At 35.7% G+C, this 19,941-nt stretch overlaps 3 protein-coding genes across 3 annotated transcripts in view; 2 read left to right on the top strand and 1 right to left on the bottom strand.

The window, feature by feature from the left end:
- Positions 1-71: 71 nt before the first annotated feature.
- On the bottom strand, positions 72-11,939 carry LOC107725089 (serrate RNA effector molecule homolog). The gene is made up of 20 exons (XM_016534232.1): positions 11,788-11,939; positions 11,110-11,264; positions 11,034-11,037; positions 10,743-10,789; positions 10,479-10,667; positions 7,919-8,088; positions 7,578-7,756; positions 7,378-7,491; positions 7,066-7,246; positions 6,820-6,983; positions 6,661-6,722; positions 5,490-5,568; positions 5,213-5,404; positions 4,930-5,100; positions 2,961-3,114; positions 2,428-2,621; positions 1,948-2,107; positions 1,744-1,839; positions 520-622; positions 72-400 (listed from the first exon to the last, which is right to left on the bottom strand). Exons 2-20 carry the CDS (start codon positions 11,226-11,228, stop codon positions 325-327), a joined length of 2,454 nt encoding a protein of 817 aa, XP_016389718.1. The 5' UTR covers positions 11,229-11,264; positions 11,788-11,939; the 3' UTR covers positions 72-324.
- Positions 11,940-12,494: 555 nt separating this feature from the next.
- On the top strand, positions 12,495-15,178 carry LOC107725088 (peroxiredoxin-4; the record flags this gene model as incomplete). The annotated part of the gene is made up of 5 exons (XM_016534231.1): positions 12,495-12,628; positions 12,730-12,852; positions 13,068-13,198; positions 14,942-14,976; positions 15,056-15,178. Coding segments are annotated over 5 exons (474 nt in total), but the record flags the coding sequence as incomplete, so codon positions are not given.
- A 4,478-nt stretch (positions 15,179-19,656) lies between these two features.
- The window catches only part of LOC107725087 (diamine acetyltransferase 1-like), a 6,236-nt gene continuing 5,951 nt past the window's right edge, over positions 19,657-19,941 (top strand). The window contains exon 1 of the mRNA XM_016534230.1: positions 19,657-19,778. Coding sequence (XP_016389716.1) covers positions 19,713-19,778 — 66 coding nt within the window. The 5' untranslated portion in view covers positions 19,657-19,712. The remainder of the gene's footprint in view (positions 19,779-19,941) is intronic.

Genomic DNA, 19,941 nt, shown 5'->3' with positions numbered 1-19,941 from the left:
ACTGTAATTAAAATTAAAAAAATGTCAATCAAATTTAATTATTTAAAAACCAATACAGCACACAAAAAGGATCCAAATCAAAGTTTTATTGGAAAAAAGGCCACAAGCACAAGTTCATTATCTATAACACCGAGTATGCAATGACGTTCAACATAAAGGACATGCGTTCACTTCAGGTGGAGCACCACTGTAATACATATGAGCGTACCAGAGATGACGGTAAGGGGCAGCTTCTGGAATGAATGCAAAAAAAAGAAAAAGCTGAGACAACGGTAAAAAAAAAAAAAAAAAAAAGATTAAAACGGAGAGAATAAAACTGGAGCTCTAAAAGAAGTCCACATCATCTGGAGCGTCTAAGTCACGGTATTCAATGATATTGCGAGGATCCCCACGCATCATTCTGGAAAAGACATAGCAACATTTTATTAGATTTTGTCCATTATCATCCCAAGAGCTTCTAAAACAATATCACTGTTCCCTAACTACAATTAAAATAGAACTGAAATACAACAGACTCACCGGTTGTTTCTAGGCTTTCCAGGGTAACCGCCTTGTCCACGGAAGTTGTCGTAGTTGCCCCTGCCGCCTCCACCATACTGGTTGGGTGGGTAAGGAGGACCACCTGTTAAAGTGTCAAAGAAACACCTCAGTACACCTCACAGATATGTTTTGCAGATGCACCACAATGCTTTGATTGTTTATCATTGCATAAATTCAATGCAAATAAAAAAATAAACCTTTACTAACTTTAACTAGAATGCGTAAATATCTGAAATTTGGCATGACCGTGGGAACCCAGCTATTTTGTCAATTCTGTAGAGAACTTGAGCAAGCTTCAAAGCTTAGATAATTTAATTTTTTTAAAAGGAAAAGGCTAGATATATCAATGTTTATTGGCTGCACCCGGTGTTGGGTAAGTTACTCTAAAAAAGTAATTAATTACTAGTTACTAATTACATCTTCAACAGTGTAATTAGATTACTGTACAAATTACTCTCTCCAAAAAGTATTTAATGACTTATTACTAATTACTTACCAAATCCTATATCAACCTCGACAAGTTAATGATACAAGGATAGACATGACACAGTTCTTTTAATTCTTTCAAGTAACTACATAAATTATTCTGGTCATACTTTAGAGTATAATTCTCACTATTAACTAAGACTTTTGCCTCAATATACTCCTAATTACTGCTTATTAATACTTAGCAAAGTAGTTGTTAAGTTTAAGTATTGGGTAGGATTAAGGATTTTGAATAAGGTATTGCAGAATAAGACATTAATATGTGTTTTTTTAAGTAATAATAAAAAGCCAATATCTAGTAATATTCATGCTAATTACCAACTAGTTAATAGTGAGAATTGGACACTAAAGTGTTACCAATATTCTTATTAATTCCAAAGTATTTAAAGTGAGATGGGTACATAAAAGCATGCATTTTAAGGTTAGACTTTAAATTTGGATGTTAAATCCACTATTGTATTGTATATAAATGTTCTACAGTCTATACAGTATCAAGTTCAATTACATAAGTAACTAATTAAATTACTGAAAAATAAGAGTAATCCCTTACTTTACTTTTTCAAGGGAAAAGTAATAAAATTACAGTAATTAATTACACCCAGCACTGGTTGCACCCCTGTTGAAAAACTCAATCATGACTTCCTGAAAATGCCAAAGCTTCAAGCCCGTGTTAACAACAATTTTTACTCGGACTCTACTACTTGAACTAACACACACCTCCATAACCCATCACTGGAGGTCTGGGCTGGCCGAAACCCATGAGACCTTGAGGACCCTGAGGTGGGAATGGAAGACCTCCCGGTGAAAGCACTCCTAATGAGAGAAAGAAAAATGAGAAATGTTTGCGAGATGTTTCACAACTTCCGATAATGTGATTTTTCTTCCGATACAAAATCAACAAGATTGCTATGTGCTTTCTACCCTGTCCTGGGCCTGGAGGAGGTGGAGGTTTCATCTCTGGGATGGAGGGTCTTTTTGCATCCATCAGGAAGTTGTTGAAAAAGACGACCTCTTTTTTTTTTACTTCCTCAATCTTGTCACCATGTTTGTTTAGAATGTGCTTCTTCACAAACTCTGGGCCCTAGAGAGAGATTCATATTTTTATTGATTTCGTCAAAAATGAACAACCTCCCTACACTGGAAAAAACTGATTAAAAAAAAAAAAAAAAAAAAAAAAAAAAAAAAAAAAAAAAAGACTAGGATTTAAATTTTTCACTCAAAAATGGCTAGTAAATTTTACAAATAATTACAAAGAATCGTCAAATAAAATTGCAAAAAAAAAACAAACTGTAAATTGACTGAAATAGTATTTTCCTGTACTCCAATAATCTTTGTTTTATTAACTCAACCTGCAGGGCCTAAGGCTACCAGATGAACAAAGCAGCATGTTATATCACACACCTTAAACTTTTTGCCACTTAGAGGACAAAGCCACTTGTCTTTGCCCAGTTCCTGTGTGTTGGCCAGCACAAACTTTTCCACTTCCTGTTCTGGATCTTTGCGGCCCATCTTTGCTGCCTCATCTTCAGACAGGGATTCCTTCACACTGAACAAGTGTCCCAGCTTCTCTTCAAATATCTTCTGCCAGTCAGCCACTACAAGAGGATCAAAAGTCAACAAAATCAGCTCATTTCTCTGTTACATGGGATTATTTAATGGTGAAGTGTAATTCCTTTGCAGTTTAGCAGTTGCAGCAAACTAACATTTAATCTCATCCTAACATTTTGGCCCTCGGTTGAGCCAGAAGTTGACCTTTTAGACAGAAATATTCAGACACAGCATTTACACTCTTTAGGATGTCAACCAACTAATGGCTTTCTTATATAATCAACTCTACATTAAACTGGGATACAAGAAAGAATTATAACAATAAATTAAATCACACTTCAAGAAACGAAGCACAGCCAGTTGTTGGCAGTAAAGGCAGCGCTTACCCTCTCTGTGAGTAATGCGGTTGGGGGGAATGGGCCCTCGCACATGGATAATGCCGCAGCGGTTTGGCATCTCGTCCTCGCTCGGGTACTCGCAGGTGTTATAATAATCAATAGAGTGTATGATACGCAGATAGAACAGAAGACGATCCAACACCTGGGAGGGGACAAACACATTACACTCCTGAATGAAACACCAAACTGAAATAAGACTGAAATCCTCATTTACACTTAGAGCTTTCAGTGAAATAGTTTGAGATCAATAAGGACACAAACAACATCAGAACATCAGTTTCTGAATTAGTGTATATCTTTTTTCTTCATCAATCGTGTTGCATTGTAATGACAGTTAGGCACAATAATTCCCAATATGAAGACACTAAGAATGAGATTTTCTTTTTACAGTATAATAATGAGAACTGGGCATAGTTAATTTTTACAAAATAAATGTCAATGAAAAAAAAAAGCACATTTGCAAAAAAGGCCTAATATTACCTAATATGATGAATCTGAGTGAGAAAGATTTTTTTTCTTCCCCACAGAATAAGAATAAAGATTTTTTTCAAATTATTTGTGTATCAATTATTTGTGTATTCCTACTACTTGTTTCACTTCTGTTTCAGTTTTTTTATAACCATTTCTTACTATGTGTCAATAACAAGTTGTTATTTTAGCATCTGTGTTTGGCTCAGTGTTGTTTTTTTAGGATTACTGATAAACTAATGTAGTTTGATTTGTATTAGTTATCTATTTTAGTTTTAGTTACAGTTGTAGTAATGTTGTCATTTTATTCCTTTTTTATTATGTCTATATAGGTTTTTTTATTATGTTTTAGTTTTTAGTTAATTTGAGTTATTTCAGTCCTTCAGCATACAAAATGGAAATTAAATAATATATATATTGAATGTATTTATATATATGTACATGTATATGTATATGTGTGTGGCTGTAGTTCTTTTAATATTTTGAATTGTTTTTAGCTTAATTTTTTTTGTTTTCATTTAAATGTTTTAGTTTTGAAATGTTGTTGTATGCATTTGTCATTTGTATTTCATTTATTTTATTTTATTAAATGTGTATATATATAGTATTTATAGAGTTTTAGCTTTTAGTTTTAATTACTTTTTCTTATTTGTAAGTCGCTTTGGATAAAAGCGTCTGCTAAATGACTAAAAGTAAAAGTAAAGTATCAGCTGTAATGCACTTAATATAAAAATAACAAAAGCACTCAAAATATGTAATTTACATTACAATCTGCAAAAGTGGAAATCAGGATTAGGAATGTCTTCAGAATCATGTCTTCGTGGCAGTTTTGCTCATTAAGGGATAATATGTGACCCCGGACCACAAAAGCAGTCTTAAGTCGCTGGGGTATATTTGTAGCAATAGCCAAAAATAAATAATTATCAAAAATTATTGATTTTTCTTTTATGCCAAAAATCATTAGGATATTAAGTAAAGATCATGTTCCATGAAGATATTTTGAAAATTTCCTACAGTAAACATATCAAAACTGAATTTTTGATTAGTAACATGCATTGCTAAGAACTTCATTTGGACAACTTTAAAAGCGATTTTCTCAATATTTAGATTTTTTTGCACCCTCAGATTCCAGATTTTCAAATAGTTGTATCTCACAACAAACCACACACCAATGGAAAGCTTATTTATTCAGCTTTCAGATGATGTATAAATCTCAATTTTAAAACGTTAACCCTTATGACTGGTTTTGTGGTCCAGGGTCACAAAAAAGACCTTCAACTTTGGTTGTCGAAAACAAAAACGCTACAAAATGTATTATTTTGTAATTGTGAGACGTGCTTAAAGAAAACAGGGTACTTTCGTTGGATTCAGCACTCCAAAACTAATTTGAAAGAACAACTGGATTTCATTCCACAAATATGTTGTAGGGCAGTGTAGTGTATTACATCTCCTGATTTTGGGGTCAAACGATAATGACAATTTTTCTGACCTTGACAAGTTTTTCATCTCTCTCCACAGTTATCTCAGTGGGGTTTCCCTCTTTGGATCCCTCCTCAGAGTCGGCTCCTCCTGCACTTCCCAGAAGCTCTTCCTCCTCTGCACTCACTTCCTCAATCAGGTAATCGGTGATGTTCTTCAAAATGGGGTTCTGAGCAGGGAGCTTCAGGAAATAAGAAAAATCAGAAAAATTGAAAAACAATCAATAATAGATAAAATCTCACAGTCAAAACCATTTCAGATTGTATCAGTCTGAGGCTGTGCAGTGAGAATACCTCCAGAGAGTGTGTCTCTTCTCTGGGTTTGTGGCTCCACAGCCTCTCCCTGTCATCCAGTGCATGGATCAGTTTAGCAGCCAGCTTGATGTCATTACGCAGAACCTGCTTGTGCTGAGTGATTCCGTTTACGTTCCGCACACGACGTGCCAGATCTCGATTGACCCCAGGAGCCAGCTCACAGTCCCGCAGCTGCTCAGAGAGGATCAGGAGAAGACAATGAGCGAGACGTTTGCTACACATTGTGGTTCCTCAAGCCAGTGATTCTAGAACTCACCCGGATGTTCTGCAGGTTCCAGCAGATCTCTTTGATGTTCACACCTCTGTCGAAGGTCACCCAACAACGCCTGAAAAACCTGAGTCACAGAGATGGAAAATTTAGCTTTTTAGAGTCCCCAATATCTCTTTTAATATATTGAAATGATTTAGCGAAACATTTTATATTGGCGCAAATACAGATAACATTAAATAACCTAACATTTATTAATTTGATATAATTTTCATGTTTAATTGTATCATCAAATTTTCAAACTTTTAGACCTTTTTTTAAGACCTGCACATGATACAGAAAACTGAATTTATGACATCTCTCTGGTGCTGCTAATGTGGCAGTCAAAAATGACCGAATTTTTTTATTGCAATGAAATTAATGTACTATATTTGGGTTCAATGTTTTTTTTTTATTTAATATTTTGCAGGGAATTTTAAAAAGGTTTATGCAGCAATTTATCCTGTCAAATACTTTGAGCTTTGACCTGAAATTTCAATTTCCAACTTAAACCGTAATTCTCGAGTGCTTTGGAGCACAGACTTAATTTTGGTCTCTTTTTAAAGACACTTGGCAGATTATTGCTTAAGTGAAAAAAGTAAAAGTGAAATGAAAAAAAAATTGTAGAAGTTTACGGTTATAAAAAAAATTGATAAAAAATACAATTTTCAAATTTTATATGAGATACATATTTTCCAAAACATGTTTTACTCTAAAACTGCAAGAAAAATCAAAGCCATAAATCTAAACAAGTAGTGTTCCAAATTTAAGGTTGATATCTCCAAAAATTAGCTTTCAGTACAATTTTGTTTGGGCGTAGTACCCAACATTTCCACTAGATGACATTTGTTTCCCATTCATTTCTAATGCGGTCAATTTTGACAGTGAGGAGTACAAGTACTATTTTTTTCAGGACCACTTAACTCATGAATTTTGTGTTCACATAGCAAGTTCCTAAACCTTTACGAAATTTAGTACCATTCCGATGAAGTAAAATAAAGTCAAAAATGATGAGAGCACCAAAGGGTTAAGGCTCGACAGCAACTCTGAATACATATATTTTAAATCAGCTTAACAGAAAATGCAACCCCAAATATTCTCAATAAGCTAAAAAGAAGAATTTCAGCTATACCACCCGCTCTAAAGTGTTGAAACTGAAGTGAATCTAACTTCAACTTACCTACGCTCTGGCTGCGGTTCTGACAAACAAACACGCATAAATCCTGGATAACGTCGACACAGCTGCAAAAAAAATTTTTTTTTTATAAATAAGTAGCAGCATTTAGATAACACTTCATGGACAATAACAGCAAAAGCATTGCTTTGAATGCACACTTACAGCGACGATCTCCGCTTTAGATATGGTTGGAGCGATGCTCCTCATGAAGAGAGAGCATGTCCTGTGAAGAGGTCGAGGTCGTGGAGGCTGATCATCCTTCGGTTTCTTCTGCTTTTCCTTCTCCCTTTCCTTCTGCTCCTCCGTTCGCTCCTTCACATCAGCGGCTTTAAAAGACCAGAAACACCAGCTGTCACAACCATGACACTTTGACACGGATGATTCATTGTCAGAAGCCTTGACACAGACCTTCCCCCTCCTCTTCTTCCTCTTCCTCCTTATCCTCTCCCTCGTCTGGTTCTCTCTCTCTTTCTGAGGGTTTCTCTGAGCAGTGAGAATTTGAGTCGGAGTCCGAATCGGATTCGCTGTCAGATGCACTGGCTTCATCTTCACTGTCTCCACTGTGCTTCCTCTTTCTCTTCTTGCTTAGCTAGAGAATGTCAAAGCACCAGATTGCAATTATTGTAAGTAGATGTACTAACATTTATTAAAGTGACAAAACAGTTTGACCCAACAGACGGTACATCCACTACCCAAGGCGTCAGAACTTGGCTAACTCACCTTCTTGGGTTCTGGGATTGGTTCAGCAGGTGCTTCTTTCTCAGTCTTCTCCTCTCCTTCACTTCCTCCTGCAGAAGCGGCTGCATCCTTCTCAGTGCCCTCATCACCCTCACCCTATAGACACAAAATTATCCATCATTGTTACAAAGATACTCCCAATACTAAATGATCTTTTGCTCCATTATGCAACATTCACTTACCAGCTTGTCTTTTTCAGTCGAGGGTTTGCGCTCAACATCTGCGGGCCTGGGCTCGTCCCGTTTAAGAGCTTCAGAACCAGGTCCACCAGATGCCAGTCTCTCTCGCTCCTCCTCTTCCTCAGTGGGCTGTTCCAGGATGTGCAGGTCATTTTCCATTCCTCCTTCCATTTTTATTACGGCTAACAGAGACAAACGAAACGCATGTTTTGAGAAAAGGGCACGTGTAACTGACCGCCATAGTTCATCATTACCAATGGTTTGGAATGACATGAGGTTGAGCAAATGACAATTTAAATTTTTTAGACATTTAAAACTAGCAAATGAAAAGCATTTCTCTTTACCTGCATTTAAAATCTTGGTGATTTGTGGAGCATGCTCTATCTCCAAAGAGACAGGTTCAAACCAGTTATTGTCCATCAGATACATGTAGACATTCAATCGGTTCTGTAGAGCACTGTGGGCTTCTGCTTTACGCCTCCCAGCCTCATCCGGGTGGTACTTCGAACGAAACCTGACAGGTAGACAGAAAGGAGAAAGAGGGACAATGGGGTGTTTGGGGACGAAAAAACAGCATGTTAGCAACTATTTTTGAGGTCAACCTCACAAACTAGTCACCAAGAGACCTGCTAGTTATATCCTGCCTTCTACATATCTAAAAGTGCTTTGATAAATCTAAAGTAAACCAGCAATTCCATTATCCCACATAATTGACCCACTTTCTGTCACAAGACTTTGTGGCTCTATTCTAAAACTAGTGAGCTGCCTAGACAGGCAGCATAAACATGCTCCCAATGTGAAGGATGTTCCAAAAGGAAAGAAACAATTTTGTTGCCTTCTAAGATGCCTTTTTAAGCTAGATTCTAAGACAGCATTGCATGTATCCTTCCAAGATGATACCTGATGGACCCTTTTCACATATTCAGGGTTATTAGAAGCAGAAGTCGTCAGTTTGGTAAACTTCTATAGTGGTGAACAGAAATTACAACAAATCTATATGTGTGTGTGTGAGAGAAATAGATTAACAACATTGTTAATGTCAAACTCCAATTAAATAAACTGAGTCAAGGGAGTACAAAACTGCTGCATGTGTAGAGCATTCCAAATCATTCACTTCTGACGTTTCATTCCAGTTAATATGCTGTCTTAGAAGGCAGCTGCATGTTTAGGCAGTATTTAGCAAGGCAGCACACTAGGTTTTGAAGAGCTTATGACACCAATTTGTTGGCTAAATTTTTAAGTGCACTTCTGTCAGTCTTACTACACATGCTATAAACAAAACTTGTGTTTAAGTGTGTGTAATACAGTAAGGTAGACTCACCACCAAAGTAGAAACAAAAAATAAGAAGTAAAACAACAATAGAAACTGATGCATTATCAAGAAACGAGAGTCAAAACAGTTGGGTGAAACATTTTCCATTGTGTGCACTAAATTTACCTGATGTACTCCCCGCATTACAACACATTTACACTGAGAGCGGTCTTCTCAGAGGAGTGTGTACATACACACCATTTCTGCGTTTTTGGGGGGGGTTTGATTGATCCAAATATCAAAAATGAAAAAGGGGAAGAAAGGCATCACACACTACAGGAAAAAAAAAAAATCTTTCCGTGAACGCGACGGTAGGTTTGGATTGCGAGTGTTCGACTGTCTAGCTAAAAGCCCTGGTACTTGGATTCTAATGGCAGCTGCATTGTGCGCAGTGCATACCCTGACTAACTAACAGTGACTCCTGCGACGGGTCCAAGAGCTTTTCTCATCTTCCAATACCTTGTGGTGATGGAGGGAAGAAGGATGTGTGTTAATTTGTACACCAATAAACAATATGCAAAAACCTGAAATGAAATGAATGTTAAAAACACAGGAAACAAGTCAATGATGAGACCAATTCAGTCACTTTGGAGACAAACTCATGAGACAGTAGACATTATTTAGAAATAATGCTATCAGGAGCAAATAAAGCACTCAAGATTTAAAGGAATAGTTCATGCAAAAAAGAAAAATTATAAAAATGTCCAATTTTGGATGAACTACAACTTTAAAAGGCTACTTCATGTAACTTCACCCTCAAAACTGACTGTAGTAAGGATATTCAAAGTCATACTCGGAGGTACAAGATAAAATTATGCAGCCAAATCCACATTATTCATCTTAACTCCAGGCCAAATGAATAATTAACAGAATACAGTCGGATGTTCAGAGGCTGATAGGTGCAGAATTTGGCCACTTCTGTGCTTAGATGAGGGACTTGCTGTTCCTAGCTTAATGCACAAACACTATCAAAACAGAACACTAACGCAAAAACAGCAACTGTTATCGTACCACTCTTCATCTTTATGGGCCAGGAAGAAGTCCTGCATCTGCTGACGCCTAAAATCGATCTTGTACTCATTGTAGCGTTTGACCGACTCCGTCTCATCCACAGAGTCGTCCAATGAATGTTAAAAACACAGGAAACAAGTCAATGATGAGACCAATTCAGTCACTTTGGAGACAAACTCATGAGACAGTAGACATTATTTAGAAATAATGCTATCAGGAGCAAATAAAGCACTCAAGATTTAAAGGAATAGTTCATGCAAAAAAGAAAAATTATAAAAATGTCCAATTTTGGATGAACTACAACTTTAAAAGGCTACTTCATGTAACTTCACCCTCAAAACTGACTGTAGTAAGGATATTCAAAGTCATACTCGGAGGTACAAGATAAAATTATGCAGCCAAATCCACATTATTCATCTTAACTCCAGGCCAAATGAATAATTAACAGAATACAGTCGGATGTTCAGAGGCTGATAGGTGCAGAATTTGGCCACTTAGATGAGGGACTTGCTGTTCCTAGCTTAATGCACAAACACTATCAAAACAGAACACTAACGCAAAAACAGCAACTGTTATCGTACCACTCTTCATCTTTATGGGCCAGGAAGAAGTCCTGCATCTGCTGACGCCTAAAATCGATCTTGTACTCATTGTAGCGTTTGACCGACTCCGTCTCATCCACAGAGTCGTCCAGGGACAGCAGGAACTCCTTAAAGGTCTTCATCACAGGAAGGGGAGGACCAAGATCCATATCATGGATGTTTCCCAGCCTGGAGGAAGAGCAGAGAGGTGGTGTTAACAGGTTAAATACAAGGGAATGGTGGACTGTAGAGCTTCCTGCTCACCTGGCCTGGATGGGGATTCCATGATGAGGCTGCATCAGGTGCAAACACTCTTCAGCAATAAAAAAACAATGAAGGTATGGTTGAACTGGATCATCAAAGGTCAGCAGCAAAGACATCAGGTAATAAAATGGGATTAGCTACATTTGTGTTATTTAACATTTAATTATTACAGGTTTGCTTCATATTCTGAGTTTGCATTTCACTGTTTTAATTCATTTTGATGAATACTAAATCTGTTTTTCGTGAGTGGGATGAATTAATGCACATTCACATTTAGTCTAGAACTATTACCCCACTATCTGCAGGCATAATACTTTGTTTGATTTGAAATGTGGTTTGTTGAGCAGATTAATCCCCTCGTTCTCACCGGTCATTCCAGTCATCTCTGCGGCGGTCCTCTCTCTCCCGGGACCGGTCATAGTCGCTCCTCTCCCGGCGGAACTTGTCTCTTCGTCTACGGTCGTACTCATCATCGCTGTCGGCCATTGTGTTTTAATTAGGACGAGTATCAGGAAAGCTTTGCTGTGAAACACAAGAGAGTGGAGATAAATGTGTTTATTAATAATTGCAGATTGTCTCCTGATTCCACAACGCACAAACCACATTCCAATCACAAATTTCGCCGGTAACAATGACTAGTGAGCACACACACACACGTGAGAGAGTATTGTGTTCAAGAAATGTAATGATACAATTATTAATACACGTCTAAACTATAAAAAAGTAACGTTAATACGCAGAGCATCGAAGACAATAGAAGAGGCCATCGAGTCGCTATGCTTATCTCCTGATAAACCAACAAATTAACCAGCAAAACCAGTCTAATGTAAACGATCAAGCACTCTATACCTCCAAAGGACGTGTAATGCAATTCATATTCATAAAGCAATGAACACAAGGTGCGTAACGTTATTCATACGGGTTCCGTCGAGTAACGCAAGGAAAAGTCACTAACCGCAACAAAGACCCACGCGCTCAAACGATCTTGGATTGTTATGACGTATATATAGATGTTAAAAGTGGTGGTAATCCATAATATAATAACCTTATGGCCAATACTAACCAATTACTAGGTTTAAAAAGCTTTAATCCGGTGAACTCCCGCCAGCGCGCGACTGACTGTCCTGACCAACAGCAGCGGAAGTGACGATCATATACAGAACTGCTGCGCCACTGTGTGACCGGATGACCGAAATATCGAGCACTGACAGACAGACAGACAACTGCTGCAATTCTTTTCTTTTCTTTTCTTTTCTTTTTAAATAGTAAATTTACCAGCGATATTTTGGCCAGGCAAGTAATCTTGAAATTAACGATTATGCACTATATGCACAGTATCAAGAAATGTGAAAATCGAAAAAAATAATTAAATAAATAAATTATTAAATGGTGCTGGACTGATGAATTCTAAATGAGAAAAATAAATAAATGGCGCGCTAAATCGGAAACCCCAGGGGTGTATTCCAGAAAGCGGTTTTGTTGGAAACTTCTGGAATACACCCCATGATTTCTGAAGATCATGTGACACTGAAGACTGGCGTAAAGATGCTGAAAATTCAGCTGCGCATCACAGAAATAAATTACGTTCTAAAATATATATTTACATAGAAAACAGTTATTTTAAATTGTATTAATATTTCACAATGTTACTGTTTTTACTGTATTTTTGATCAAATAAATGCAGTCTTGGTGAGCAGAAGAGACTTCTTACAAAAACATTAGAAACTGTTAATTATTCTGAACGCTTGACCGGTTGTGTTGATCCACAGCACGTTTGTGTGTCCTACTGAGATCATCGCCTTCAGTGATCGTGTGCATGAGTTTCAGGCCATCAACGCAGAAGTGGTCGCCTGCTCGGTGGACTCTCAGTTTACTCACCTGGCCTGGTGAGGACACACTGCTTCTTCTGGACTTTGAGATGATTCGTTGTGATATCTTAGAGAAGTGAGGACTATGAATGGACTCACCGCTGGTTTGTTTTTATCAGGATCAACACACCCAGGAAACAAGGAGGTCTCGGACCAATGAAAATCCCTCTTCTTTCTGACCTCACTCATCAGATATCCAAAGACTACGGTGTCTTTCTTGAGGATCAGGGGCACACGCTCCGGTACTGAAACTAGGCCTTTTAAGTTTTTGACCCTGTTGGACCTTAATATTGTAAATGGATTTTACAAATGTATGTATCATGAGTAATCAGAAACTAGATTAACGGCATTCAGTGAAAAATCAGAACCTTGATTTTAAAACTAATGTTTCAGTATTACATGAATGACTTGCCTGCTGAGTTATGTGGCAATGGTTTTATCCTCTGCTGTCTTTTAGAGGTCTCTTCATCATCGATGATAAAGGTGTCCTCCGACAGATCACCATGAATGACCTGCCGGTGGGACGCTCTGTGGACGAGACCCTCAGACTGGTGCAGGCCTTCCAGTACACCGATAAACACGGAGAAGGTACAGCAGTTATTAATCACTGATGACACACTTTTGACATTTTTTTTGTCAAAGTTATCATTTGAATAATACATTAAAGCAGTGTTTACTAGGGCCGCCAATTTTAACACACTGATTTATGAAATTATATGTTTAATCTATTTTAATGCTTAAAATATTTGGATGCAAATACAGAGTTTGAGATTAATCGTGTTCACTAAAGACAGTGGGATTTCGTATCACATTCAGAACAGAGTTGTTACTGTTAACTAGAGCTATTAAAAATAGATTGTGGTAGCTGAGAAAAGTGGAAATAAAATAAATACAAGTAGAATACTTACAAACAGTACAAATATTAGATTAAAAACATAAAAGAACTTCAAAGGGAAATTAGAAATGTTGCTTTGGCAACAAACTGAAGTAAATTTAAGCTGAAACTGAAATAATAATAAATTAAAGCTATATATAAATATTTAAAAAAAGGACAAAAGCACATAGTAAAATTACTAACATTTAAATTAACACGAAAATGAAAACTGAAAATATAAAAATAAATGCTAATTCAAAATTTTAATAAATACTACAGTCTATAAGTAATACTAAAATAACACCGCTTCAGGAGCATAATCAGATTAAGTAAATTATCTTAGAAATTATTATTTGTGTTTATTTCCGTATTACTGCATATAGTAGCCTGTCCAAAATTTGAAATGTAGCAATGAAATGGGCAACAAATGGAGAGATTTGATTGAGAATGAATGGAAGCAAATGCTTACGTTCAACTAACAAGAGAAATCTATCTTTTTTTATTAGTTAAAAATATCTAGAGCAGAGAAAGGTGTATCTTTTTGATCTCTCTTTTTTTGGGGGAATATATATGACTGTTTAAATAAAAGAAAAAAATATATTCTTGAAATGTGGAATGAAGTGTTTGGACATGTCAGTCTCTAATTGTATCATACATTATCCACCAGAACATTGTAATATATATTAGCTTATATCACGCGTACTTAAAGGCAGAGTAAGTGATTTCTGGTAGCCAATGTTAATATTTGAAATCACCAAAACAAACACGCCCCTACCCCAAAAGGGTCTTGTCCCTATTTTGATAGCTCCGCCCCACATATACGTACGCAACCCAGGCAACGATTAGTTCTGTGAAACAAAGCAAAACCAATGTTACACAGTGTCTACGGACGTGAGCGGCGCGGCGCAACAAATCCCCGACAGAAAACTGCTGCCGGGTTCTATTTATGACGTGCTGACACACATTTCAAATGGTTTTCAACGGTCGTTTGATCGCGTCCAGTGTAGGCAGACTTTAGCTGTTGTAGACACGGTGTTACTCACCTATTGAGAAGAAACAAAGCAACCTCGGCGTCCGATCGCAGGCCTCCGCTCCTTGAGTTCTCTCCAGCGCTGGAAAGCTGATCCGATATTTACACGGGTCCTACTTCTTGCCTTATCGTTCCGCAGACGTTTTCCTCTTTTGTTTTTTATCCGCCATCTCTATCTTTCTGTCGCTCGGCTCGGCTAATGTCCGTCCCATGCACTGAACGCGCTCTCCTCCACATCACGAGTAGACACGCCCCTTATTGCTGATTGGCTACAAGTTTGTTTTGCCATTCGGCCCGAATCAGTTTTCTAAAGTGTTTTTGAAAAATCACATACCCTGCCTTTAAGTATATGAGTGTGCATGATATAAATGTAAGGGTTTGGTTTGGGTGTTGTTGACTCTGTCTCTGTCTCTGTTTCTGATGTCAGTGTGTCCAGCTGGATGGAAGCCTGGCAGTGATACGGTAAGATTTCAGTGTGTGTGTGTATTCGGTGTATGATCACAGGTTACAGTATCTCTGTATTTCTCCTCTTTCCGCACAGATTATCCCAGACCCTTCAGGCAAACTCAAGTACTTTGATAAACTCAACTGAGCGTAATGCTTCACTACACGTTTGTTCTGATGAATGTTTTTGAAACGCAGAATAAAAGGAGAGTTTTGATAATCATGTAGTTTTGTTTCGTCCCTGCAGTGTGTGTCTTATTGTTTGTGTGTCTGTAAAAGAAAATGCAATCGAAATTAATGAAATGTTAAAAGCAGCAGAAATTTTTTATTGAGATTGTCTAGAAAGCTGCACTGCAAAAATGACTTTCCTCCTTTGTATTTTTGACTTGTTTTCCAGTACAAATATCTGAATACTTTAAAATCAAGATACGTTTACAAGCAAAATGACAAGTCTTGGTTTAAAAAAAAAAAAAATTTTTTTTGTTTGTTTTTTCTTAAAACAAGGGGGAAAAAATGCCAATAGAGTATTAAAAATAATGTTGTTTTTGCCTTTAAATTAGGTTTATTTTTCTGACCACATGGCTGATTTTTTTTCTTGTTTTAAGCATAAACTAGCTTCATTGTGATGTTTTTTTTTGTTGTTGTTTTTTTTTTTAAACAAAGACATTATTTTTCTTATCATGTTATTTTTCTTTAAGAATGTTTAGATATTTGTACTGGAAAAGTAAACAAAATTGTCAAGTAAAAAAATTGAAAACATTTTGAAAATTGAAAAAAAAAAACTTAAAAAAACACAATTTTATGTTATTAGAGATATTAGTATCAGAGTTATTCTAGTAAACTAAAACCCATAACTTTTGTTAGCTTAAATAAACATTAACTGAAATAATATAAGTTTGTTTTCTCAATATTTAACTTGTTAAATATTTATATATTAATATTCATATTTAACTAAGTTCATGTACTTAAACTAAAACTGAAATAAAACTAATAAAAACTATAGAAATATTAAATAATGACAAATTACAAACATTTTAAAATGAAAATCAAAAATTTCACTGATGTGTAAAAACTATAGAAAAACAGCCAGAAACCTTGGTCTAACACTAGCTTGCTCTATTCTTTTTCTATTTTATCGTTTTTCTTTTTATTTATTATATAATTAACAAAAACACCTTGCTACGTGTACTATGTTAACCTAACTGAGACTTGTTATAGCACTTGCACATCATTGCTCTTTTGTTGATTCTGATTGCTTCCATTGTCCTCATTTGTAAGTCGCTTTGGATAAAAGCGTCTGCTAAATGACTAAATGTAAAATGGTTTTAAATCTATTAACTCTACAGAATGCTATCTAAAACACTAATGGAAATCTGTCCCAACTATGTCTATAGTTTTGAATCATTAGCAATGGAAATTCATTGGTCGAAGTTGTGAGAATCCTGAATCTACAAACATGCATAAATGAACCGATTAGTCTGACACTAGATGGCGATGTAGAATCAGCTTTTATAGCACAACCCCAACAAAACAAAGATGTTTGTGTGAAAAATCAACAGTGTCATGCTTTGCAGCTGCTGTCACTTTGAAACTGAGACTAAATTACAATCGTGAAGTGACGGGACTGTTTTTAAGGAAAGGCCTGTTTTACTGCGAACATGCACAGCTGCAATAACAGTGTCACGCTGCTAAAGACTAGATACGGCTGTTTCTTGACCCCGTCCCAGACAGATGTTAAGGCCAAAGTGCAAACGGATGAACTGCTAGACAATAAAGCTATGCATGTGGGACTATGCAACTATTGATTGCAATTTCAGTGTTATTAAATCTTGAGCTTCAAATGATCTTTTTTAGAAATGTACTCCAAGATATAATTATGTAATATCAGGGTTTCCACAGTCATAACATCTGTAAATGTCAAGAAAATTTGTGATTTTAGCCTATAGAGAAATAATTGAATTGAATCAAATCGTAAAGTCTTGAATGTTTCTGTAATGAATATAATTTTTTTTTCTATTTTCATCGAGTAGGAATTGTATTTTTCTGCATAAAATCGTTTATAAGTTGCATATTTAAAATGCTAAAATCCTCACTCCAGTAAGCACATACTTAATCAATCGATCATGAGGTACAGGAACCTTGTAATACTTCAGATCTTTTTACAGTGTAGAAAAAAGACTACATTTCTCAAAGTGTTTAAATGGTATTTCAGATCCTTTTGCATTCTAGGACAAAGCCAGGTGAGGATAAATGTAAACAAACTGCTGAATTTGCAGAAGTGTGCCATTTTTTTGTCTTGTTTTTGCAGCACTGCTGAAAATGAATATAGATCTGTGTAAACGTTTGCTCCCCAGAGAGCAGATTTTACTGTAATAGTCTGTGTTTTTGTATATGCACTATGCAGCAAATGTCAGTCACATGTTCGGGTCAAAGGTGTGGTGCTAAAACTCTGGAAAGTTTTCCATGAATGCTGTCAGTGTCACGTGTCAAAAAAAATGGACAAATCAGCATTTAAAGTCACTCAGGGCAGGACATTCTGTTGTAATATTAGCTATATTATTAATACATTAATATGTCATCCAGTTGCATGTGCAAATAGTTTTCCATCATCCGCACCCATTCAATTGTTATTTTTAAGATGTTTTTGTGTGAAGCGTATAAGAAAAAAACATTTCCAGATTCCACAGCAAGGACTGTGATACCTGTGCAGTTGATGTCACTGATGAATATCCAGATGCTGTGCTTTATTTAGACTTTTGCGAAAAGTGTAGTTTTCATCAAACCAACTGTAAGTCGAGTTGTGTTGACGATACACAAGAGCACGTCGTGGCAAACTCATGGCAAAACAGTCCACATGGTCAACTTCCTCATGCATGAAGTTTATGTATAAAATCACAGGCAGGTTTCCCTCAATCATCAGAGTTGTATTCATATTCATGATGCATGATGACTTTTAAACCTTTTGTTTCAGTATTTTTGAGAAAGTGACGCATCGACTTTATAGGTTTTGACTTTTATTACTTTTATGACTATTATTTATAATTTATTTATACTGTTCATTTATATTAGTATTATTTATTTTTTATTATTTGATTTATTCATTATATGTTTTTATATTTATATTAGTTTGAATTCATATTATTTATAATTTATCATTATTTTATTTCATTTATACTATTATTTATTTATAATATTTATATCGTTACTTTTATTGGTATTATTTATAGTATTTAATATTTGTGTTTTATTTTTTTATTATCTCTTTTATTGAGTGATATTTGACTATTTTGTGATTTTTTTTTTTTTAATTAGATTTGCTTGTTTAAAAAATACAAATATGCATTGACTTTCTAGGTTTTGGCCTTCCTACTATTACTTTTACCACTAACGTTCACAATTTATCTATACTATTGTTATTATTATTATCATTATTATTATTTCACTCTTTTATTGAGTGATATTTGACTATTTTGTGATTTTTTTTTTTTAAATTAGATTTGCTTGTTTAAAAAATACAAATATGCATTGACTTTCTAGGTTTTGGCCTTCCTACTATTACTTTTACCACTAACGTTCACAATTTATCTATACTATTGTTATTATTATTATCATTATTATTATTTCATTATTCATTTTATATTTCTATATTTATATGATTACTTATATTGCTATTTATATTATTTATGAAAAAATTTTTTTTTATAATTCTTATGATATTAATTAAATAATGTTTGACTTTTTTGTAATTATATAAACCACTTGTTGATTAGCAGAAGTGTCATTAGTAAAAGCTGCCGACAGCCTTGTCAGTTATTTATTGCTGAATTTCTTTTTCCAATTTTTGTGAATTTTGACGTTTATTTTCATGCACATTTTTATGTTTTTGTCAATAAAGTGTATTATGTATTTATCGGCATATCAGCCAACAGCCAGTCTGCTTTCTAGATATGCATATAGGCCTCTATGCATTATAGAATAATATAATTGTCAAATATTCAATCAGTGTGTGCAGTTGTAATTGCATTGCCCACAATTTGTTAGATTGCATAAGCAAATTCAAAGGTCTGCTTTATTTGGTTTATCAGGATCCTTATGTCTACAGGACGTGACCTTTGCATGATCTGCAGTTTGAAAGTGAAGTACATAAACCGTGTCGATCCTTCCAGAACGATAAACATTAACCCATGCTGCTCTGAGTGAACAAACAGGCCACTGTTTTCAGGAAGGACCCGATGCACAGCAGGTTTTCTGGGAGTGGCCTGAAGGTTTCTGAGCATCAATAAAAGGAGGAACGGCGCAGCTTTGAGCCCAGAGGACGCTTCATCACACCAGCCACTGGATGCCTTTCCAAGCAGGAGAAAGCTGATCTCAGGCCTGTAGCTGAGGCTGAACCCCTGAGAAGCGGATGAAGAAACAAATCTTACTACGTTTCACATACAGAGGACTAGTCAGCAAAGGAAAAAAGAGCAAAAGAAGAAAATGGCCAGTTTTATATTACGGAAAGCCTCAGGCAGTTTAAAGCTGTGTAGCTACACTGTAAAAATTATTTTTTAAATATTTTTTTATATTAAATTAAGTAAATTAAGATTGTTCTTTCTACATCAAAATGTCATGTTTAATTCAATGTGTTACTTGCTATTTCTTTATAATTGTGAAACTTACTAGCAAATTGAGAAGCGGATGAAGAAACAAATCTTGCTACGTTTCACATACAGAGGACTAGTCAGCAAAGGAAAAAAGAGCAAAAGAAGAAAATGGCCAGTTTTATATTACGGAAAGCCGAGCCCAAGGACGTGTCTGACATACTGCGACTCATAAAGGTATGAAATTCAGTTTGATTGATGCTATTTAAGGCATTTTAAAGCTGTGTAGCTACACCATAAAAATGATTTTTAGAAGTTATAAATAAAGATTATTGGAGTATTTCAGTTTTACTTTAATTAAATGTGTAACTTGCAGTTTCTTTGTAGTTTTAATTATATA

This window comes from Sinocyclocheilus rhinocerous, unplaced genomic scaffold, assembly GCF_001515625.1.
Source record: "Sinocyclocheilus rhinocerous isolate Xijiao unplaced genomic scaffold, SAMN03320098_v1.1 scaffold1295, whole genome shotgun sequence".
In the NCBI taxonomy this organism is placed as follows: Eukaryota; Metazoa; Chordata; class Actinopteri; order Cypriniformes; family Cyprinidae; genus Sinocyclocheilus; species Sinocyclocheilus rhinocerous.
This window is presented reverse-complemented; position numbering and strand designations above follow the sequence as displayed.

Excerpts from the sequence above, each read along its gene's own strand:
- LOC107725089 (XM_016534232.1), bottom strand. The coding sequence starts at position 11,228 with ATGGCCGACAGCGATGATGAGTACGACCGTAGACGAAGAGACAAGTTC. Across the intron at positions 3,115-4,929 it reads GAGATGAAAAACTTGTCAAG|GTGTTGGATCGTCTTCTGTT; the intron begins GTCAGAAAAATT and ends GTCCCCTCCCAG. Across the intron at positions 1,840-1,947 it reads TCCTCCAGGCCCAGGACAGG|GAGTGCTTTCACCGGGAGGT; the intron begins GTAGAAAGCACA and ends TTCTCTCATTAG.